At 37.7% G+C, this 24480-nt stretch overlaps 2 protein-coding genes across 7 annotated transcripts in view; one reads left to right on the forward strand and one right to left on the reverse strand.

The window, feature by feature from the left end:
* The first annotated feature begins 766 nt into the window (after positions 1–766).
* On the forward strand, positions 767–24442 carry PACRGL (parkin coregulated like). Of its 3 annotated transcripts, XR_014293214.1 has the most exons (11): positions 767–934; positions 4660–4725; positions 4842–4996; positions 7357–7424; positions 9079–9169; positions 12171–12305; positions 12781–12888; positions 16463–16543; positions 19386–19483; positions 20245–20418; positions 23862–24442. XR_014293214.1 is itself a non-coding variant. In XM_082611094.1 (9 exons), the coding sequence occupies exons 2-9, from the start codon at positions 4674–4676 to the stop codon at positions 19440–19442; spliced, it is 747 nt and encodes a 248-aa protein (XP_082467220.1). In that variant the 5' UTR covers positions 767–934; positions 4660–4673; the 3' UTR covers positions 19443–19886. The 3 variants fall into 3 exon arrangements, 2 of the variants coding, with proteins under 2 accessions (XP_082467220.1, XP_082467221.1); XM_082611094.1 differs by lacking the exons at positions 20245–20418; positions 23862–24442 and having other exon boundaries at positions 19386–19886; XM_082611095.1 differs by lacking the exons at positions 20245–20418; positions 23862–24442 and having other exon boundaries at positions 767–899; positions 19386–19886.
* Positions 22177–24480, reverse strand: part of KCNIP4 (potassium voltage-gated channel interacting protein 4) — a gene marked incomplete at its 5' end in the record, with an annotated part of 1187261 nt that continues 1184957 nt past the window's right edge. For all 4 annotated transcript variants that reach the window (XM_082611091.1, XM_082611092.1, XM_082611090.1 and 1 more), the window contains 2 exons: positions 22177–22260; positions 23782–23844. In XM_082611091.1, coding sequence (XP_082467217.1) covers positions 22213–22260; positions 23782–23844 — 111 coding nt within the window. In that variant the 3' untranslated portion in view covers positions 22177–22212. The remainder of the gene's footprint in view (positions 22261–23781; positions 23845–24480) is intronic.

Genomic DNA, 24480 nt, shown 5'->3' on the forward strand with positions numbered 1-24480 from the left:
TGCTTCTGAGGCAGCAATTCAGGTACAAAGAATGGCGCTACAAGGGCAGGGAAAGATTACACTGCCTGCAGTGTTCAGACAATGCCAACTGTCTAGTTAGCTATTACCTGAGCGAAAAGGTAAGACCATGGCTTGACAACAGAAGAGGACACTAGCAAGGAACACAGTGGACAGGTATGAAAGGGCTTGGGTTTTTTACTACAACAACCCAAACTGCTTTTGGTTGCAATCGCCAGGGTACACGCATTTTCCTGCAGTATCCGTTTTATTAAAATAATCTGGAGTACAAAAACACACTTTAAAGAAATATATGGATGTATTATGTAGTTGACTGCAACAGACAGGAAGGAAATTCCACAGATGGGCAGGCAGATGGCTCTTCCGCAGAAGAGTTTGGGGCGGGAGTTCACGGTGGTCCTCAGCTCTCAGAGGGTTTAGGGCAAGATACTTGGAGAACATCGAGTTAAGAGTGCGAGAGAAACGTACGAGTTAAATACACGGACTGCGGAGAGGGTGCGGCGCAGGTACAAGGAACCTGTGCTCTCCTCTGCTCCTTGGCTCTATCGTTCCTAAAATACCCTCCACCAGGAGCCCCTTTGTCCCCGGAGACAGAGCTCCTAGCTCGCGAGCTTCCCTTTCAACACCCGGCGCCTCGTTGCCAGGGCAACCCTTTCCCGCCTGGCGAGCCTCGGCGACCTCCCTGCTATTGGCTTAGCGGACGCAGCGTGCGTCTGATGTCACTGCACGGCGCCGCGAGATCCGGGAATGCTGCGAAACCTCATTTCCCGGGCCCACGGCGGCCTGTGGCGGGACCTGTAGCTGTTGGCTCAGCGGGCGCTGGGCAAAAGCCTCACGTGGGGTGGCGGCTGGTGTGCAGATCGCGGCGGGAGAGAGGCGCGGTAGGAACGGGTCTTTGGAGCCGTGAGCCGCGCAGGTGCGGGAATCCGTGGTGCCGCCCGCATTCTCTCGGAGCAGGAGACTTCCTCTCTGGCCTGTTGCTATGGCCGCCGGACCACGTTGCTAAGGAGCCTGGAGATGCTGAGCGCCAAGAGCTCTCTCTTCCTGGTCGGGCTTTGACCGAGAGTTGCCTTGTCGGCCTTATTTGGAACTGGCCGCCTTTCCCCCACTCTCTCCGACCTTCTTAAAAAAACAACAAAAAAACACAACTTTCTTTCCATTTTTTTCTCTCCATGTCCTCCTCATTTTCTAACTTTGACAACATCCCGGCTCTGAACTGGTCTTAGGTATTTGGAAATGTGTGGTGTTGGAGGCAGAGAGGCTAGGAAAATGGAAAGAAGATATTAAGACCCTTAATACTGGCTCTTTGGATTTACAGTACTTTATGGTGAAAAGGATTGGGTTAGGTGAATATTGGGCTGTGTCGCTGTTCTTTGGAATTTGAAGGAGTTTTAGAGATGGAGCTCATCTTCTTTTGTGGGGCTCCTATTACACTTTTGGAACTTCCAAACACCAGATTAGAGAGTAGGAAAAAAAAAAAAGTGGCCTCTGCCTCTGAGAATTTGCCAGATAGTTTAGTGCAGTGGTCTCAAAGCCAAGTGCGGGAAGAAAATGCATGTGGGAAAGGAAATAGGATATATGAACTGTCCAAAACAATGAAAAAAGGGTACGCTTCCCTGGCATTGACCCAGATGCCTATAATCCCTTGTAGATGACCTGCAGCATCTAAGGAAACCTAAGGTAAAAATGAGGGGTCCACAGTGGGGGCCCTCCTTGGTTTGTTTGCTCTCTGATACTGTGACATAGTTTAGGTGTTGGGGTTAAGTGGGTTTATGGATTTTAGTGTCTATTTAGGATTTATATATTGTTTTGTAAAAGATTGAGGGGTGTCTGTTGCAATATTTAGAACACAAAATAGTTCTTTTTCACTTCCTCCCACCATTAACCCTTTACATCACCCTCCACATGTTATTTAACCAAAAAGCACTCAAAAGAATTTAGTGTAAAATGAATTAAGCTTTTTTCCCTTTACAAACAACTTATGCTCTGGGTTTGCTGTCAGTGGTATGCTGCGAGGTGGATATTATTTTTAAAAATTGAGTACACTTCATTTGTCTGTAAAGTAAAGGGTGACACTTTTAACAGTAACTGAAAAACTAATTGTTTTGGAAAGAAACTAATGGTGTTTTGGAAGTGGACAGAGAAATGTTTGCATCATTGTGTGTGTGTATGTTTTGATATTGTTGCTGAAACTTACATAATTGTATTACACATAAAAACTGTCCTGTATACTTAAAACCCTTGGAAGCTCAATTTTCTAACATATTTTTCAAGTGAAGAGTTTCAGTGGCTTTTGAACTTATTCAAAATATAATGTAGCTCTTTCGTGTTAGTGCCTTACAGAAACAGCTATTTGACATAAAAGGAGATAGAAATTGAGTCATTCTAACAACGACTTTTGCAGAATTGGAAGGTAATGTTGAAAAATGTGCATCATGATTTGACGCAGTGAACAATGCTATTTTTCTGTTTGTAAGTAGGTATCTTTGTGATGCATCTTTTTCAGATATGACAGCTATTACAATTTACAACCAGAAAAAAAAAAAAACTGAACTTAAATCAGGTCTTCAAATTGGTAGCACAAGTATTAAACCAAATTTTTCAAAAAGGAGAAAACATAATTTAATTACACTGACCCCCACTATTATTAGTAACACTAATACTAAAAACATTTTGTACCATTACAAAGAAAATGACAATAGCTGAACTCATATAGTACTTACTATGTGCCAACCACTTTTCTAAAGTCTTCCTCTACTTTGAGAGTAGCTAGTTACTGTAATTATCCCCAGTTATAGACTTGAGGAAACTCAAGTTTCCTTGACACAGATTTTTTTTATTATTATTAAACAGAAACTTAGATCGTATTGTTCCCCATCAGGAGTTCTCAAAACAGAGACCAGGTGCAACAGTAAATACTTGTTGAATAATCACTGAAGTGCAGTATTAGGTTGATGTAATTAAAGCCTGCCTTAGCTTATCTTAGAATATTATCTGACAAATTTAATGAGCTAATTACCATATTTCTAGAAAATGCCTTGGGGATGAATGTGAAGTGTAATATTGGGAAGTAACTCATCTGCTGGTAGTAGGATGAGAAAATTAGATCAGTGTATTAAATCAAGAATGTTGAAATTTAAAATTATTCTGTGTACAGAAATAATCTTACATTTAGTTTATCTTTACAAGGTACTTTGGTCACATGGTATTTGAAATATTTGGGGGCTGAATGTTATTACATGGAGCTTTGTCCTTGTGAAGATTTCTAATTTGTCAAGTAAATTAAAATAATCTCATGTTAGTACGCATTTAAGAAGGCATCAGCATTTATCCTGAAGAAGAGAAAACTAAGGAGTTATGACCCATGTCTTCAAATATTTGAAAAGCTGTCATTTGGAAGTGGAAGAAGACTTCACCTGTGTTGCCTTAAGAGAAGATCTTACAGATCTTTTAGAAAAATAATTATATTAAAGACTTAAAGTGGGAAGTGCTCTAATGGAAGAATAATTGGAGTGTCATATAAATGGGGGAATGGAGTAATCAAATAGAAATCAGAAGGAAGCAGTGCATAAATCAGAGTGCTATGGATGTGGACATTTGAGAAACAGAAGATCAGGAAAGGCTGCATGGCACTTGGGATTGGAGCTAGACCTAGAAATACCAGCAGGCAGTTGAGTGTATGAGTCTGAGTGTTGTGGTGGAAGATTCCTTGAAATAATTTGATTAGGCAGGAAATCAAGGGCTATGAACTAGAGCCCTCCCATTAGCAGAAAAGAGGGAATTGTGAAAGAGGGAGAAGTAAACCACCATTCACTGGATAAGCAACTTTATATATTATCTTATTTAACCTTCAATAGCAGCCTTGATGGGTTTGTATTATTTCCCCCATTTTCATAGGTCAAGAAGTCAAGGCTCAGAGAAATTAAATAATCTGCTTAAATTCTTAAATATATAATTGGTAGAGATGAGATGCAGACCCAGATCTGAGCCCAAAGCTCCTACCTTGTCACACCACTCTGATCACATCTGTAGGGTTGAGTGTAGGAAACGGAAGAAAAGGAGACAACAATGATCCTACGTTTTTCAGCTTGAGGGACCAGATAACTGGTTGTACCTTGAATTAACAAGAGGTTCATAACTTCAGTGTGATAACTTCAGTTTTGGTTACGTTCAGTTTAGGGAACTTATGGTACATTTAGTAGGAGAGTTCATTTTGTCACTGGAAAAGTAGGACTTGTTATGCAGATGTTAACATTTGGAACTTTGGAAATATGGAGGCCAGAGAAGGTGAAGACAATATGGGACAGGCCAACCACTTTTTCCAGAAATCTGGTCTGCATTTTCTGAATATAGCCAGAGGATTACAATTCAGTTTCTAAACGTATATTTTGACTGTTTGAATGGAAAAATGCATATTTTTATACATCTTACTTTCTTACAGATGGTTTTTAGTTTACTGTTATTGATATTGAAGTTGATATAATTTCATATTTTCTTATTGGTCTTTCAGGTATTTTGTTCCATACCATACCTTTTTTGTGGCTCTTTTACTGCATTTCCTACTCTGTTCTGTTTGGTCTTTATATTGTTAATGAATCCTTCTCCCCAAAAAAGTTGAAATCAAGTTTCATTTAACTGCAGGAGTAAAAGAAGCAATGCAGAAATCCGAGTGCCATAGAGGTGTACAGTTAAGAAACAGAGAGACAGGTACAGAATGTTGCTTTTAAATGAAGAGGTAAATTTTGTTGATGACACATTCTGTTATACTGACGGATGCAGGATGAGCTTTCACCTCTTCCTTGTTGATATTCTGTTTCTTCCAGATAACTGTGATCAAAGGACATCATCAAGTGCACAAATAAAACATAGGACTACAGTTCAACAAAGAAAATCCTCCTCGTCAACCAGTTCTCCAGAATCTGCAAGAAAACTTCATCCTCGACCAAGTGATAAACTTAACCCTAAAACAATTAACCCTGTAGGTACCAAAGAGATTCCTGACTCAGTAGATTTCCAAAGTAGTAGACATTTTATTGAGCCATTCTGAATGCAATCCCAGGTTCTTTTGTTTGTTAGTTTTAAGCTAGTGGTGAAGGAAAGCATATGGTAATCATGATGAAGAATGGAGATAATGATGTGAGTGTGGAAGTGAGATGGTGTAAAGTAAAAACCAGCTTTGGTATATCCTGTCACATTCATGGTTGAGTATTGTAGAGTATAATATAAATTGCATATCAGCTTTCTTTTTTTTTTTACTTTACTATGGTTATTGTACTTCTTAAGATCAATGAGTAAACTTGTATTCAATTGCCATAGGATGAATTACATGCTTCTGTAGTTGCATAAAGTCTCTGACCATTTGTCTGTCATCTATAAATGAGCTCCACTAGAATTCTTAACTACAGCCCTAGTTTTCTTTTGCCTTCTCACAGCAATTTAATCACATTTAGCAAACATAAGATTCATGTACATAAAAGTGTGTAATTGTAAGTTTCTAGATCAGTTTATCCAAAAAGTGAACACATTTGTGCTCCAACACCAGATGGTGTCTGGTCCAGCCTTACATAGGGTAAGATGATAATGGTTTCAGCCTTTAAAGGGGATGATGAGAGGGGCTGAGACATGGACTTTGATGGCAGGTAAAATATGGCAGATACTTAAGTAAGGATACAATGAACTATCCAAGGGCAGAAGGAGATTTTCTGACTTTATAAAAGGAAAATGGAAAATAGTTTAAGCTTCTATGTTCCTTCACTTTCTGTAATTTGCTGTGTCAAGGAAATCAAGCACGTGAAAAATGCCCTGCTCTCTCTGTGCTCTTGCTTCCTTTTCTCATATTTCGTTGAGGGAGTTTATGGTGACACTTCAATTTTCTTCCTTTCTTTAAAGAAAAAGTTTAGTAATATTTAGTGGCCCTAGTCTAAATTTTATTAAAAATTAAGGAAATCTTTGGGAAATAATTTAACGATTTGACTTGAGAATAGGGTATATTAGAAAAGACCATGTCTAAGATATGTAAAAACTCCTGATCCAAAGCAAATCAGTTGGAATTCGGGATAGTGGTTACCTTTGGGAGAAAAGGTGGGAAGGGGTTGGAAAGAAGCACCGGTAACATTCGGGTTTTCCACCTGAGTGTTGGTACACAGGTATATTCACTTTTTGATAATTCACTGATCTATACACAGTTTTTAAGTCTTATATTTTTCTTAGCAGGAATTATAATTAGATAAATGAAACGTTAGTATTGCTGTGAATTGTCACACGGAACATAGATCGAGCTTTGTAAATTAATATTTTATTATAATATTATATTTTAATGAAATGTCATTTATGTATTTTTACTTAAAACATGTGTTTTTCCAGAGGAAAAAAGGTTCGTTCTAAACTTAGACTTTTACGTACATTTTAAAATTACTGAATGTGACTTTAAAAAGTTTTTTTAGCTAGTTCTATCTTTAAAATAGATTAGTAAGTTTATATTTTGTAATTTAGACGGCTATGTTTCATTTGATTATGTTCAAAGTACCATGTGGTAAAATACTTACTTTCTGTGCCTAAATTCTTAAGCCTCTGATCACTTATATTGAAATTATGTATGCTGCGATTGTTTAACTGTTGTGATTGATCATCTTTTAAATTGTCTTTGAGAATGCATATAGAATTAATTTAGTCATAAAATAATTATATAGAAAAACTGAAAGTTGTGAAGTTATATATCTAAGCAGACACATCCGGGCATGTGTTTGTGAGAGTCTTGCTCTGTCTTCAACTCTGTCACTCCTGTTCATCCTAAGCCTTTGATTTTTATTGAAGCACAAAACCAGATTGGAGAAATTACAGGTTCTCTGACCATCCAAGACCGTCCATATTTGAGTGGAGGAGAAGTAGGAAATGTGTGGGAGGTTGAAAACACATTATACTTTCCCTGTACACCTTTTCTCCATTTAGTCCTCACTTTGAAAAGTCACAATGAGGAAGGGGTGGAAAGATGTTATTATCTTTATTGTCTTTGTTTATAGTATTTATATTTAAAAATATTGATCTATAGTATATTTATTTTATATATGGTTTCAGCTACCTTGAAGCCTTCTGAAACAAGTTAAGGGTAAAAGGAAATATACAAAATGCATTTGTGGTTGTGGTTTCAGTATTGAGAGGACTGATCATTTTTCTTAGCCATTTTTCTGAGTAGAATGATGTTGTACTTGATATGAGCATGGTGGCTTGAAAGTCAGGGTGTCCATCTGCCTCTGACTGCAACAGGATTGAAGTTGATTAGGTATCACAAAGTGGAGGTGATAGTAATATTTATTGTATTCTTGTCATTTTTTATTTCAGTTTGGTGAACAGTCACGAGCCCCTTCTGCATTTGCAGCTATTTACTCTAAGGGAGGTGTTCCTTGCAGGTAAAATCAGTACAAGTTATAATTGACCATATTATTTGAAATAATTGAGTAAAATCAATACAGTTTTCAGTTTAAAGTTTTGAAAGTTTTATTTACTAGGGAGATTGAAATAATGGTGACTTATTCATACTTTGGCTGTTGGAGTGGTATAGATCCTGGGACATTGTTGAAGAAAATCATTTTAATTCCAAAATAGAATTACTGATAGATCTACAGTAAACCACCAAATAATTTAAGAAATTGAATGAACCAGTTTCTAAAACAATTTAAGCATTCATAGGCTTGGACAAATTTCAAATAAATAATCCTTTTTTGTTCATGAACTGGAAGTTGGCAATTTAATGAAATTGTTTCATTATTTTTTTAATTATACTTCAAAAATCAAAGATTTACAATTTTATTTATTGAAATTATATTTCTTAATGAGTAATATAGCTGTTTTTGTTTACTTTTGATGCAGTTCTTGTAGACTTCTTGGATAGAGATCAAAACTATTTTAAAGCAAACAATGCAGGATACTAATAGAGTGATATCATTTTAAGATTTCACTACTGAGAAACATTAATTTCTTCTAAGTATAACCAGTTTTAGCCTGTTATAGATGATAGAAAATTTTGTTTTCATTGTGGAAAGAATAATCAGAACATTGTTTTTGTTGTTCTAAAGTTAAAGAAATGTAGTTCTTAGTGGTATTTTCAGATTTGGAGGGCTAGGAGTGAAAAATAAGCTCAGGAAGCATTCTCTAATTTATTGTTGTTATTATTTTGTATTTGCATTCTGAATTGAAACTCTATTTTAAGGGTCTTATACACCCTCCCCACTCTGAGAATTTATTATTGCTAAAAATGTAAAAACAGTGTTGCTGAGGCTTCTTGCTATTATGAAAAGAAGGTGTCAAGTTGAGAACATTACAAAAAGAATGTGAAGTAACAGTTGAATGTGTTGAATAAGTTCATGATCATGGGTGTGATGATGGTTCCATGGGTGTATTCATACATCAAAACTTAACAAATTCTATACTGTATAACAATGTCCATTTTATTGCGGGTTGGTTATGTCTCAATAAAGGCTGTTAAAAAGAAAAAAAGCAGCAGCAGCAGTGACTTTAATTCAAGGGGCTACCTCTTTGTTACCCTGCATGGGCCATTGCACCTTCCTGGCCTCAGTTTTCTTCTCTTTAACAGGGATAAAACCTGGCTTGCCTTTAGATTATTCATGTTAGGGTTAAATGATTTCCATCTGAAAAATAATGTTTCTAATTATCACATTTTGTTTGCATGTTTTGTGGTAGGTTTGCTATAGTTTTGTCTATATTATTTGGCTATAATTATAACTGAAACATATCAAATGTAACATTTGCATTAAGACACAAATAGCAACATGCTGGAACTCCAAAATTGTAGGCTAAACAAATGTGGAGTTGTTTAGTTTTGCCACCAAACAATTTTGCTAAAAGAGTAGAAATTTGTAGGATTATAAATATATAATTATTGCTTTATAAGATGCCTTTGTAACATCATTTAATGTCATAGTATTCCTACATGTTACAGAATAATTCTAATATGATTATGTTCTAGAAAGAATATGTATATGTTAGATAATCACTGCTTAATATATGTTGTCCTTGTTACATGCACTGCCTTTTATATTTTAGATTGGTCCATGGTTCAGTAAAACACAGGTTACAGTGGGAGTGTCCTCCTGAAAAGCTTCCATTTGATCCTCTTCTTATTACTTTAGCTGAGGTAAATACTCTATCTTTCCTAAATGTTTATGGAAAACAAATTTTTTAAATTGTGTTAAATGTTATTTTGTAACTCATCAGTAAATGCTTTTGAAATAAAAGCCAAACAACTGTATTAAAGCACCACATTCCCTTAGGAACTAATTATGATTGGTATATGTTTATTAAACTGTTTAAACAGCTTTATAAACATGGAATTAAACATGAAACATGAAATCTGCACAGGTATTTGTAGATAAGTGGATAAAATATTTATATTTAATTTTAAAAAAAGTTCTTGGAATCAAATTCAATTAGTCAAATCAGGAGAATATCACTGATTTGAACTTATATTGCATCAGATAACAATTACTGGTTGGTCTTTCTTTATAGAAGCAGGCACCTTTAATATGATATGTTTCTTAGGGAACTGATATGACCTACCTAATGTTCTTTGGGAGAATTCTCTGGGCTTTTGCCTACTGCTACATTTTAAGTAGAATATCATGGAGATGGTTTTTGTAGAGGATTTTAGAAAAACTCCTGATAGATTCCTTTATATTATTTAACATTTGTGTCAGGAAAACAGTTGGCATAGTATTAGCTTGAAGAGAGTCAGTGATATCTCCTGTGAATTTCATTATTTATAAATGTATAGAGTTAGAGTCAGAAGTTGAGAAGTGAATTAACCAGTTGTACTTAACCTTTGAGATACTTGTCTTCTTTAAGAGTTAAGGATCATTTTTGTTGTTGTTGATGTTAAGAACGACAGCAAGAGCTTCGATGGTATTAATCTGAATAGGCAGTGCCTCTAGGATAAGTCATACATAATAAGTAATCTGAATAAAATATGACACAGAAAAATCTCAAGCTTTTTTTCTTAATTTTTTTTTTTTTTTTTTTTTTTTTGTGGTACGCGGGCCTCTCACTGTTGTGGCCTCTCCCGTTGCGGAGCACAGGCTCTGGACGCGCAGGCTCAGCGGCCATGGCTTACAGGCCCAGCCGCTCTGCGGCATGTGGGATCTTCCCGGACTGGGGCACGAACCCGTGTCTCCTGCATTGGCAGGCGGACTCTCAACCACTGCGCCACCAGGGAAGCCCTTTTCTTCATTTAAAGAAACATTTGCTTTTCCTGTAAAACTAGTGGGGAGGGCCAGGTGGCGGCAAAACAGAAAAGTAGATAATTGTGCTGATTGAGATTTCTTAATTATAGTGAATCCTTAGAATTTCTAGTTCCTCCTTTAGTTTTCCAAGTATACTTACTCTTTTAAATGGACATAACAGTTACTACTGAAGACTGCCGAATTTCCTTAGGTCTCAGCTTTTCTTAATTTGTACCTCGGCTTGCAGAAGGTATTTTGATGTAATAAGCGGTGTATTTTTATGGGTAGCCTATTTTGAAATTAAATTTTAATCAGTCTCTTAAACTTGGTATTGAAAACTAAAGATGTTCTAATATTTCATTAGTTCTTTTTTAAAGTTTTATATATGGTAGCAAACAGTTTTTTAGACGAATCAAAACTATAGTGATACCTTTGAAAACATACTCTAGCTAATCACAAGGAATGGGGAGTGCTTTAACTTGGGGAATCCCCAAAGGGACTCTGAGTTTAGTTTAGACCTCATAAAGTCAGTCTTTTAAATACCCATTTTCCAAACACCAATGCTTTTATTTCTGTACTGGGTAAACTCCACTCATTTATTAATGGGGAAATAGTGACAGAACCACCACTATTTAAATCCATTTCACCTCTTGACCTGAGATTCCTCATCTCTAAAATGAAAAGGATAGGGGTGCTCCTAAGACCATAGAACCTGTGTTCCAAAATGGTGCTGGTGTGCTTGGCATCATAGTTTTCAAAAGCATGACAGCATCTCGGTGAAGAAGTGTTTCATCACTGTTTGGAAGCACATAGTTTGGTCTCAAGGACAAATTGTTTGAAAATTAGTATTTTTAGGCATGACCCTGCAGCTGGTTGTAGTTATTCCAGATAATAATTAGTCAAACTGAGGGAATGTTGCCATTGCTTTCTTTCTTTTTTTTTTTTTTAACATCTTTATTGGAGTATAATTGCTTTACAATGGTGTGTTAGTTTCTGTTGTGTAACAAAGCGAATCAGCTATACATAAACATATATCCCCATATCTCCTCTCTCTTGTGTATTCCTCCCACCCTCCCTATCCCACCCCTCTAGGTTTCTTTCTTTGTTTTACCTTTTCAGAAAAGGTACCTATTTTATCCTGACTCAAAATAATCAGTTAAATCAAAAGACTACTGTCTAATTGTTCCTAATGCATTTGGGGTGAAAGGCATAGTAAGAAATGATTTACACTGTTTTTTTTTTTCATATTTTTGTTTGACATTCTGATGTTAGAAATAGCATTTGATATCTTACAATGCATTTTAAACATAGTATAAGATTTGTCTTAGTATTTAAATATGAAGGAAATATAATATTTTAGAAAGTCATTAAACAAGTTGCAAAATCACCTTTAAGATAAGGGGTCCAGTAATTTTGCATTCATAAAGTGGAGTTTATTAACATACATTTTAGACTAATTTGCTCTGATTTCAGGCAGTGTTTCGGAGTATATACAACATGTTTTTAGTATCCTAGTGAGTTTTTTATCCTTCTCTTTATTTCTTTTTATTTCTTTCCTCTCCCTCCTGTCCTCCTTCCTCTTTTATCTCTGTTTTCTTTTTTCCTTTGTTTTCTTTTTCTTTATTTCTTTTACTTTTCCTTGCTTCTCCTTTGATTTTTCCTGTTCCTTTTATTTTTTTCTTATTCTTTTTCTTTTCCTTTCCTTCTTTTCTTGGTTAGAGATCCCTCCTGCCTCATGTATGTCCTGTGTTCCATGATATCTTAGTTTAATTGAAATTGTAATTACTGAAATTATATTTCACAAATAGGAAAACAATAATAATAAAACTTGATTTTTACTTACACAAGTAAGGCTTAATTTTTTTGGTATTAGCATCACTAAATGGGTAGTAAATCATGTTTTTGTCTTTGTTTTGGCAGGGTCTGAGAGAGACTAAACATCCGTACACCTTTGTGTCAAAGGAGGGTTTTAGAGAATTACTTTTGGTCACAGGTGCTCTTGAAAAAGCTGTGCCTTTGCTTCCTAGACTGATTCCTGTGCTGAAGGCAGCTCTGGTATGTCCTTTATTCCTTTAGACTTTCTGTGGTACATTTAGAATATTTTATGTCTTTTTTTCTTTCAAATTATATGCAAATTTGTTCTTTACCTGTGATTTTGATGTGTGTGCAGAATTAGGCCAATGTTATTCAGGGCCAGATGATTACTTCCTGGAAGACACCTTGGGAGGATGTACTAAAGGTAAAAAGGGACATCTTGAGTAATTAGAGAAAATAATGAACCTCAAATCAGTCTTTCTGTAGGCTACAACATATTTTAATTAATGTTTCAGTCAAGCCAAATTTGGTTTTTGCTTCTAGATGTCCTGTACTAAAGGTTATGTTTTAAATTCTGGGTTTGATTGATTATCTTCTAGGACTGAAATGTTCAATCTCTTTTTCTCTACCTGCTTGCCCTTTCTCCTTACCCATCCTTCCTTCTCCCCTCTTTCTGTCCCTGCCTGTGCACCCCTAACCACCCAACCCTCCCCAGGTCCACTTGGATGATGAAGTGTTTGAAAGAGGATTGAATGCTCTGGTACAGTTAAGTGTCGTTGTTGGCCCTTCTCTAAATGACCATCTGAAACATCTGCTTACAAGTGTAAGTACTGAAAAGATTAGAGAGGGATTGTGTATATGTATCTCTTCCTGATGTAATGGCTTCAAATTAATCATTAAAATGATTCAAAACATTAAGAAAACCTTATCATCCTATCCAAAAAATGTAGATGTCAGACCTAGTTGTTCATAAAATATTTTTACTAGTGGACTTGGAAAGCAGCTACATGATCAAATTTACAGTTGTAATCAAAGTAAGCAGAAGTTGGACAAAAATTAATGAACAGTGTGAGGACTTCATGCCTACGTGGATTAGCTATGAATTATAAGCAGAGCTTATACGTATTCTTATGGAATTGGATATTGCCAAAGTGATGTTTTTCATCTTTTTTTCTTTTTCTTTGTTTCACATTGTAAGTTTTTTAGTGAGTCTCTAGCATTCAGGATGAGACATTTTCCTGTTAGGAGTAGTTTAACCATATCACAAACTTATATTGGGGTACTCTGCAGTTCAAGTGGCCCCCAAGACCACCCTTAGGTTGAATAATTTGCTGAAAGGACTCATGGAACTCAGAGAAGCTGTTATTCAGTGTTGGAGTTTATTACAGTGAAAGGATACAGATTGAAGTCGGCCAAGGGAGGAGGTGCATGGAGCAGGGCTGAGAGAGACCAGGTGTGGAGCTTCAGTGGAGCTTCAGTGGAGCTGTGTGGCCAGTGCTTGCATTTTCCAGCAGTGACGTCTGGCATGATGCATGGAGTATTGCCAGCATGGGAAGCTCACCTGAGCCTGGGTGTCCAGGGTTCTCATTAGAAGTTTGTCACATGGCATCACCGCCCACCTGCCTGGTTGACCTTGGTCTCCAGCCTCTAGAAGTTGAGCTGATACCTTGTGGCCCGGGGCCCCCACTTAAATCACTTTTGTTAGCATTGACTATCTGGTGTGGCCCAAGGCCCCAGGTAAACAAAGACACTCTTATCTGGAAGGACCTTCCAAGAGCTTCAAGGTTTCCATCCAGGAGCCAGGGGCAAGGACCAAACCTTTCTTTATGAAGAGTTAATCCTTTACTGCACACACTGAAAGAAAGATTAAAGTCCTGGCTGGGATAAGCTGTAGCTAGGATTTCTCTGCGTGCATCCTTCTGTAGTTCAGAGCAGAGACATCTATGTTGATCATAGTTCCACTTTTTTCTTGGACCCATCCACCTGAGAGATCTAGAAGTGTATTTTTAACTTCTTATTCTGAAGATAGACTAATACACCCCAGGAACCACCTGGCTAAGCCTATGGACAGAAGGGGTGGTGGTGGTGAAAGTAGGGGGGGCTGTGGTTAGAAATGGTAGGAGATAAAGTCTCACCATGGGTCTGGTGGGGAGAAGACAGAGTGAGACCAGACTCTCAAACGTTAACACACGGGGAGTCTCAGGACAGAAGGAGGAGAATCCTGGCAGATACTTGCTTATCACCCTCAGGTCAGCAGGTTGGGCTGTGGCTGACTAACTACAGGAATTTCACAGTAATATGTAGAATGACTCATTGTAGATTGATCGCTTCCTTCAAACATTCAGCAGGTCAACATAAATCTGCTGCTCTCTGCCCTCCCATTTTCTGTCAGGTATCATGTGAGGCACAGGGAATATAATGCTGAACGAAACCAGAGATGCCCCCTGTCCTTGTGGAGGTTGGTTTTTGTTTGGGGGGGACATAAGTAGCAAGGACATCCTCTGAGAGAATTAGGATGAGGTGAAGAGGAAGCGACATGGAGAGAAAAGGATCCTTCCCCCAACTGGAAGTTGAGCCTCCTAAACAGCCTCCCATTCCTGCCCAGTGTGGCAGAGGGAGAAGACCGGATCAACAGTTAAACTATTTTCTTTTTTTTTTTTTTAAGGGAAAGTAGCATTAATCTTTGGTCAGTCACATTCCTCCCCACAGCTCTGCTTTTCCTAAGACAAGGACTGACTGAAAGGACCTCTTCCCTTCCTGGGGTGGCAACGCTTTGGGGAGACCTAGCTACCACACTGACCTTCACACCCCAGTGGGATTCCACAGAGGAGAGATCCTTGGAAGTAGGACATGTGGAGGTTTGTCCCTGGTCTGTTAGCTACATACCGTGAGCACCACTGAGGTGCTAGATGCTCCCTCCTTCCCTCACCTCCCCTCATCCACCACCCCCTTCAGCCAGAAAGGCTCCACTTTCATGTCTCATAAACTTCCACATTAGATGTTTATTTGAAGAAAGGACTCATCTTCTAGAAGAAGAATTTCCAAACCAGTTACTGAACCTATATACAACTGATTTTCTTCATATGTGTAATAAGTCATATCCTTTCTGAGCTTCAACTCTGAGAGACTGTCCACTGACCCTAGGACAGTGATCCTCAAACTTGAAGGAAGAAAGAAAGAAATCACCTGGGAATCTTGCTAAAAGTGCAGAACTTGGGCCTTTGTCCTGCGATTCTGATAAAGCGATTTATGGGGTGGGACCGAGAATCTGTACTTTGTAAGTGGGCATCTGTGGTGGTTCTGATGGTGGTGGTTCATTGTTCGTCCTGCACTCCCCTGCCTGAGAACATGGTCTCGAAGAAAGCAAACTTAAGATCTGTAAGAGGTGCCTTTTCTGTTCATCCCCAGGATGTTGATAAGCCCTGCCTCTCCTCTCTTTTAGAGTTGCTTTTCTCACATTTTTTATCTTTCTGGGAGTCTCTTCTGACCCTCCCTAACCTTTGATGACCTGCTGAAAGGACCTGTTACTCAGTGCTCAGTGGTGGGAAGTATGCTGGGGTTACTCACAGATCTGGGAAGAGGAAGAACCAGAAACATACTCTAGGACAGGGGCTTTATGTGTTTGATCAATGAGGAATTCTTGCCTGGGCTCCATTTTCATCCCCAGAAGGTGGAGCCGTGAGCAAGTCCTGCTGTAGCTGAAATGTTTAGGTCTTTGGGTGAGTGTTGCAGACGCTTGGTGGGAGAACACAGTTATGAGTTGTGCTTGAGAGCCTGAATTGCGCTGTTTCCCTCTTTGCTCTTGTTCTCGCTCACCTGTGCTCTCTCCCTTTTTAGCCAGAGCTCCACCTGTCCAAGGAGGCCCCTTCAGGACATAACTGGGGATGATAGGTGGTCTTGTGGTTTTTAGTCCGATTCTTTTGCCTGCCACTGTTACTGAGTTATTCATGTAAATGCTCTGTTCTTTGTTGTCTCTTCCTTTTTTAACTGTAGGAAACACGTGTGTTTTAGAAGCTTAGCTTGCCATAGTGGTCCTGCAGATGCTCTTGCAAATTACAGAATGGGAATGTATACAATTTCTTAGAAAACTTACTCTGGAAAACTTACAGTATGCTAGTACTGTAGTAGATTTTGTAGGGTTGGTATTGTTTCAAATAATAGAAATCAATTTTTTTAAACAAATACAGTGGTGTCTATTATATGTAAATTTTAATTAGATGTTTCCTAAAAGAAGCCTTGAAATCTAAAACAAATTAAGTGGGGTTTATGTACTTACTATACAGTAAAGACTCAGTGGTATTATTTCTAGTTAGCCTATTAGTGAAGTTTTACTTATGTTTACAGTGAATAGTGTTACTTTTTCAAATCATTTCATTCCCTTAATCTTATTTGAAAAGCTTTCCAGGAGACTAAGGGACAAGAAATTCAAAGAACCAATCACCACTGCATTACAGAAGCTGGAGCAGCATGGTGGAAGTGTAAGTGAACATTATTCCCCATAAATCATACATATTAAAAATTTCAATTGTACTATGAAATTGACTGCATAACATATATTATCTCACTTCAGGCTCAAGTAACCACATGGTGTTGATATTATTATTCTCATTTTAGAGCTCAGAGTTTCTGTCTTGCCGAGGTCACACAGTTTTGTTTTGTTCTTCTTAATTGAAGTGTAGTTGATTTACAATGTTGTGTTAGTTTCAGGTGTACAGCACAGTGATTCAGTTATACATATATATGTGTGTGTGTGTGTGTACATATTCTTTTCCAGATGCTTTTCCCTTATAGGTTATTACAAAATATTGAGTATAGTTCCCTGTGCTATACAGTAGGTCACACAGTTTATAGCATGAGGATTCAGACCCAGGTTAATGTAGGGCCTGTGCACTGCACCGTGCTTACCGTACTGCACTCTGTACAGCTGTACGTTTTTTTTTTAAATTTTGGTTGTATTTTGTATTTTGGATGTTTTTGCTTTGACCCTTGGGAAGTTCAGAAAACAAAAGGATTAACTTAACTCATTGAAGAAAAAGTGTTATTTTTCCTTTCATTTGCCATCTTCTCTGTCTGAAAAATTTACAATCTGCCCATAATCGAAGATTGAAATGAGGTTCCCAGCTGGCTGCGTTGTTCTCTCTGGAAGGCATGTGTGCTCTCTCGGACATGCTCACGTGCACACAGAGGAATGATTCAGCCGACTAGTCTAACATGCAAGAAGGTGCAGAGCCGTGGGGGATTTCATTACTGTCTGTGTGTTGTGAAATAACTGGGTTAATTGAATTTTCATCACTTGAAAGAGGGTTCAAATAATCTAGTCTTGGAAATATTTCCATAATGCAGTAATCCCACCATGTTTTGGAGATTACATTTAATCAGACCTTAATGATAGAGTGGCATGTGATTATCTTAACATTGTAGAACTTAGTTACACTCTAGGTATTTGATTATAAAGAAAATTTGCATGATCGATACAATCTTAAAACGACAGATGTTTGAGTTTAAGCATTGCCTAAATTACTTAATTTGACCAATTTCAGTGACTTTTAAAACTGATTATATTCTTTTCATGATGAATGCCTAGAATAAAGTTTATGAGGAGGAAGTCAGTCCCTGGGCTACTAGATAATGAATTTCTTTGTTGTGTGTGGGTCTAGGCGGAGGGTTAGCCTTCTGACACCTTGTTGAGATGCACAGAATCATCCCACAGTCAATCCAGTGTCCCTTCCCAGCAGAAAGGAGATTCTTCTTGCTTACAAATGTGTTCTGAGAATTGGAATGCAAAATAATTTGCCCTCTCCTCTCTGTGAAATGCAAATAAACACATGCTAAATAACATGGCAAGGCTTTTCAATCTGAAACTCTCCCCAGATGGTTTTCACACATCCTGTGCTGGTATGGGACATGGGCGATTAGAAAGGGCTGGGTCCAGCAGGTTAGATTTCTTGGGGGGGGGTGTGGAGGAGGGGATAGTTTTTGAGTAAATACAGGTTAGAAATAGCACACTAGGATTTGGAGGGGGAATACTGAGGATGTAGGTGACCAATCCAAGGGTCCCAGTGATAGCTGGCAAGGAAGTTCTCTTATTGCCACTCGAGCTCATTAGTTTTTAATCATGCTAATACAGAATTTTAAAAGATTTTGAAGTTATAAGGACTATTAAGTATTGTTTATTCCCTCATACTTTTGCTCTTCTTGTTCCCCCTTCTAATGTCCTACATAATATTTTAGTAATAATTAATGTAATTGCAACAGGAAGTTTCAATCACATATCAAAGACTTCCCCTTGGCTTAATTATTATTGTGCTTGCTTTAGGTACTTTATAATCCATCATGAAATTAATGATGTTCTTTCCTTTCTAAAAACTTAAATGTTCACATCTTTCTCTTTCTTTAAATATTGGAGATGAATTTTTTTTTTTTTTTTTTTTTTTTTGCGGTATGCGGGCCTCTCACTGTTGTGGCCTCTCCCATTGCGGAGCACAGGCTCCGGACGCACAGGCTCAGCAGCCATGGGGCCAGCCGGTCCGCGGCATGTGGGATCCTCCCAGACCGGGGCACAAACCCGTGTCCCCTGCATCGGCAGGCGGACTCCCAACCACTGTGCCACCAGGGAAGCCCTGGAGATGAGTCTTTATGAGAGATTCTTCTCAATATTATAGTTTCTCATTTCTTAGTGCTCACGTGTATCACAATGATGAAAAGACTCAACTTCTAGAGAAACTAAAATATCAGTTACAGACAGCCAGTGTCATATTCTTAGAACTAGTCAGTTTGCTATCTGCCTTAAACTGAAATTGGTTCATTCTCAGCCTGATTTAATTTTCTTTTTAAACGATATACACATTAGTCTTGAAAAAGATACATACATTATATATACATCCTGATCTTTATCGAGCAAGTAAGAACTTATTACATGAGAGGTGCTCCTCTATTGAGTATATTTTAGACATTAAACTCATTTAATCTTCGCTACATCCCTCAGAGGTGGATTTTTGTTGTTATCCCCCCGTAAAGAGCTAGAAACTGAGGTGCAGAGAAGTAATTAGCCCCAGATTTGACAGTGAAGAGACTGGCAGAAGCTGGATTCAAGTACTGGTTCCTAACTACTTTTCCAGTTAAATATTTTTAAACCACAAAAAGAGACAACGTATATTTTATTTAACTCAGAAAAAAAGTTCTTTTTCCATCATTCTGCTCCTATCCCATTTTGTATGTTTGGAGTTTTGAATACTTTTTTAGGCATGCTCCTGCAAATGTAGTATCTCTTAGGGGAACCCTGCATGATACTAATGAGGCTAATTTTTTTTCTGTTGACAGGGAAGCCTTACCATCATCAAATCTAAAATTCCAACCTATTGCTCCATATACTGCTGAAGAAAGTAGCCCTAGTGACAGGTGTTAAATGCTGACCATGGGTATGCATGGAACCTTTTCAGATTCACTTCATTTTATTCTTTGGTAAATCACAACCACCCTTCGTTATTGCTGGCTTTAGATGAGAATACACAATTCCACTGAATCATAGTACAAGTTATTCATTAAAAAAAGAATGGTTAATGATGGAAAACTATTAAAAGAAAGTTCTATAATAGTACAATCTTGTGGGGTTTACTTTTTCATATTTTTTTATGGTTTGTGTGAGCAACAGTTATTTGGTTTACAGTGGATGTGTTTGTATATATTTTCTAGTGCTTTTTATATATAACATTTATACAGTTCGTGTGTAGCTGTGCACTTATTTTTAGACATTTTGCCATTTCCTGGGTTTTATATTTATCAAGTCTATGAAAATTTCAAATAGTGGACAAACATTTGTGAATTCACTGTTAATTATTGTTTGTAAATATGTATTTTATAATGTAGAATGCTTGGAAATAATTTCGAGTATTCTAGTTTAAGAAAAAAAATTTTAATGTGTAAGTTCTCTTATAAGTATGGTTGTTTATTACAAATCATTAAAATTACCTAAACTTTAGGTATTAATTGTATTTAAGTAAATGAAGTACATGAAGATACTCAGAAATTAAAATCTTAAAAGTCTTACATGTATTCAGTGATTTTGTTGTTCTTGCTTATGTTTAACAATTGATTCAGTTGAAAAAGCTTTTAAAACATAATTTACAGGTGTAGCTCTGAATGTTAATGTAATAGAAGCTGATTCTGGATCATTCTACAGAGAAAGGAGTAGAGGGAGAGAAACATCTGGGCAGGAAGAGCGTTAGGGACCCGACTGGCCATACCAAATCCAAGGCTGACAGACTTCTGAAGGGCTGGAGATTAGGGGCAGCAACATTCTGTCCCAGAAGCCTTGGAGAACATCCTTTCTTTGCTCCACTCTCAGGTACCAAGAGTGATCTCTTTGTAATTCTCACTTCAGATCCAATCATCTCACAGATGTAACTTAAAATACAAGGAATTTCTGAAGAGTGTTAACAGCAGAAATGCTCCTCCTCCCTCAGAGCTCCTATCATTCCTGGTCCCCCGTCTGGCACACTCTCTCCTCAGGTGTCTACTCTAGTCACATCCTCAGGTCGCATCTGCTCACAGGCCTGCCTGCCCACTGGCCTTGCCCTGACTCCTCTTTCCTTGCACTTAGCTCCACCCAAAGACCGAGATCTCTACAGTTTAGAAAAATGCCATCAGAAAAATGTAACGTTTTTAATCTAGTAATTATAAAATTTATTGAAATAAAGACCTGTAACATAGACAGTAGAGTTATAAACATTTTATTTGCTTTTATTTTTTTCTTTTTGAAATACAAAATGTGCACATTGAATTTACACAAACACGTGATGGCCAAGTTCAGTGTACATGTATTGTACTACTCTTAATTTCTACACTGGTGATAGCAGGGCAGCTTTCAACATCCTATCTCTACACCAGAATAGATACCTGATTTATTGTTGCAAAGACAGTTGCAAATTTCCTCCTACTGTAGCCTCTTGGTCTTTGTGATATTTCTGCAAAACAGGGAAGGTGTGTGTATTTTTAGTAATATTGTGGCAACTTTACAATTTTGGCTTAAGATCATTAAAAATCTGAATTATTGGAGTTTTATGATGAGCTAAATCATAATACGATCCAGATGAGTTGCTTAGCACTTATATTCCTTTTCTATTAAATTTTGATATTATAGTTCTCGATATAATGGAATGACTGGTGCTTTCAAAGTGAATTCTGCTTGCTGTTTGTTCCTGGTAGGCATTAGGGTAGCAAAGGTTTCTTTGTCCCTAAATGGCATGTAATGTAAAGGTGCCATGAGGGAGTCGGGAAAGAGGATGGAATAGGCCTTGAATGCAGTTAAGGATTACTTGTTGCTAAGCATTGCCATGTACTGGATGACAGATGTCCTGACCCTTTGCTAAGCCTGTGGACATCCTCACTTTGTTTCACACCTTCTTGGACTTCCACTTAGTGACATAATAGTCAACCTGTAGGATTGAACAAATCCAAAATTACATACATCATGTAGGCCTTGGCTGTAATATGTATTATGAAAAATTAAGAAATGCTTATTAAATAAGCTTTATTAGGCATAAGCTGACATCTGGTGATAAACTGTCTTGTTTCATGTTATAAAAAAATGCCAGGTAAATGAATCTCTTTAACAGAAGGAATCAAATCCAGAGAAACTGGGACTATGTGTTTGTTTGTTTCCAATTGTAGTAATCTTGTTTTGTTTACTTAAAGTATAAATGGAATTACAGCATACAAACATGAAAACTAATATCTGGAAATTAAGTGCAGATGCCAGTATTCAGAAAACCATTTAAAATCCTGGGGCTGAATACATACAAATGAATAGCAAAAAACACAGATATTTTAAAATCACCGATACTATGAAAGCCTCAATAATCCCATGGCTAAAGAATCAATGAAACTATATGCCAGATCCTATTACTTTTGAATATTCACAGGGTATGAACTGACTTAGAACATCCCATGAACTCAGTGGCATTATGAAAAGGATGCAGATTTATAAATGGAAAACTCAAATCTTTTGGGGATTGCTTTATATTTAAACAAAGCTTGTTTGCATAATGTGCCTCAGTGTAAAGCTGAGCAATCTATGCTAAAAGTGGTAGCTCCAACTTTGTGTGATAGAATCGTTCACATTTGTCTGATTGAGGACGTATTCGACAAGTTAGATCACATTTTCAAAGAGCTGCATAGAGCGCATGATGTTTTCATCCTGTAAGGGAGAAAACGTGGAATTAAGTTCACCATATCTGCAAAGGAAAGTGCACTGTTTTGCCTCTAAGTACTGCCACCCTCCACCAACGCCTATGCCAGATGTTCAGATACTAGGGGTCTGCAAATGTAAATACTCTTCTACCCATTTTCCACACAGATAAGTATGGAGAGGCCGTTTTATGTTTTGTTGAGTCTACTAGGCTTTAAACACTTATTAACTCTGACTTGGTGTTAAGAGGGGCTATTTCTCAAATTATTAATAGAATGCCAGCATGGAAACTGGAGAGGTGCAGAGCATAATCAAAGCGAGCAAGGCAAACTGTGGCATTTTAGGTAATCACCCGCCAAATCACAGAGACTTGTACACATGGAAGGATACAGGGTTTGTGTGCGAGCTAAGAGCCAACTTCATGAAGATTGGAGGTTGGGGTTTAGGAGACAGGTTTGCAGTAATTACTCCTCTCTTTCTGAGTCTGTTAGGGCTAAATCTGTGTGGCCTTTGGGAACCTTTAAAAGTGAATGGTCTCTCAATGCCAGAGAAAGGACTGTTTGTGAGAAACCATTGCCCAGTGTCTGCAGTTTAGCATGTTCCTTAGAAACTTAGGGGGACACACTTAGGGCAGGATAGAGGCACTTGGAGATTGTGACTGTTTATAGCAGTGGAAAATGGTAGCAGAACTAATGATGACTTCCACTACCAGATGCCAAGTAACAATACTACCATTAAGTAGGTTGATATCACTAAGTTCGTTCAAAGACCGTCACATTGAAATGTGAGTTGAGAAAAAGGCAGGCATCAGGAAAGGGAAAGTATATCAACTTGAAAATAATGAGAAAAACTAAAGTACCAGCAAACTTCTTTGTCTCCATAATTATTTTAAAAATTCTTACTCGTGGTTCTACACACATGTCAAGTCAAATAACTCTAGGTATGCTAATACTGGTCTGCCACCAGATGGTGGAGAACCACATGGACTTTTCCTCAGGGAGAATTTTCTACTGTTTAATTTTGTGACTGAAGACCATTGCTGGTTCGGCCAAAGACATCTCTTGTCCACATACATTGAAGCAATGATGTTTCTCTTAGAAATCGGATATAAGTTTGGCCAGTGATACACTCTTGGCTGTACTGGAATTCTAAATCTACGGAGGATATGGTAGAAGAGATACATGTTATATGCTAGTTCTGGGAAAGAACAATTCAAGTCTCACATATGTTTTATCCTCAGTGATGAATATTCTAAAGGATCTGAAGAGCAAAAACACACATGTGCAACCTTCATCTCTCCAGGGCTTCCCTCGTAGCCTGCCTGGGGATAGACAATAAATGCTGATGAACTGAATGTGCAAATTGGTGATTGTTTTCAGAGTGGTAGGCTTATTCATCTCAGCTATGTAGAAGTGGTGATCTTAGGCATATGATCTTTATACTTTGCTCAGTTCATGGCGGCTGGCTGGCAGGACTAAGTTCAGCTGTTAAGGAAGCAAAAGGGATAGTTCCTTTACTATCGTTACTTACTTTTTGGCAACTTTCGATGAATTCATCTATGGTAACGACTCCATCTTTATTTTTGTCCATTTTCTGTTCAAGAAGAAAAGAACGAAAAAATTTGCTCAGACTTACCCCTTGATAACCCTCACACTGAACTGAACAATCTGAAGCTGATGAAAAGAAAGCCCAGCTGCTTATTTTATGGGGAGGAACTGCTTCAGAGCACAAACTAGTAGCTTCTTAGTGATAAGAATCGTGGCTGACTGATTTTAGGCTGTTGCCTTTTCAATAGAATGTGGTATAGAGGTAGAGTCACTCTGTTCTAGTAAAATCCTGCCCTCCAGCTACGACAGACTTCAGGCAACTTGCTGAAACTTTCAGAGCCTTGGTTTTCTCATCTGTGAGATGGGGCTAATGAGGATTTATAAATAACCTCATAGGGGCTTGTGAGAAATGAATGAAAACAAACACCCCAAAACATATGAGACATGGCAATTGCTTGGTGTTCTATCCAGGATATGGTGAGTGTTCAATAAGTGGAGTTATCAATATGATAAATTCAAAACCAAAATTACTAAATTAGTATGATGGTAAATATTCTATAGTTTTGTCTCTTTCAGTAAAAATTATTTTCCTTTACATTCTTTTGAATCATCATGATGCTTTGCAAACATGAGGAAATTTGCTCTTAATTTCACTTCCTCCCTGACTTCTATTGCATTCCTA

This window comes from Mesoplodon mirus, assembly GCF_964341445.2.
Source record: "Mesoplodon mirus genome assembly, chromosome: 2".
Taxonomy (NCBI): domain Eukaryota; kingdom Metazoa; phylum Chordata; class Mammalia; order Artiodactyla; family Ziphiidae; genus Mesoplodon; species Mesoplodon mirus.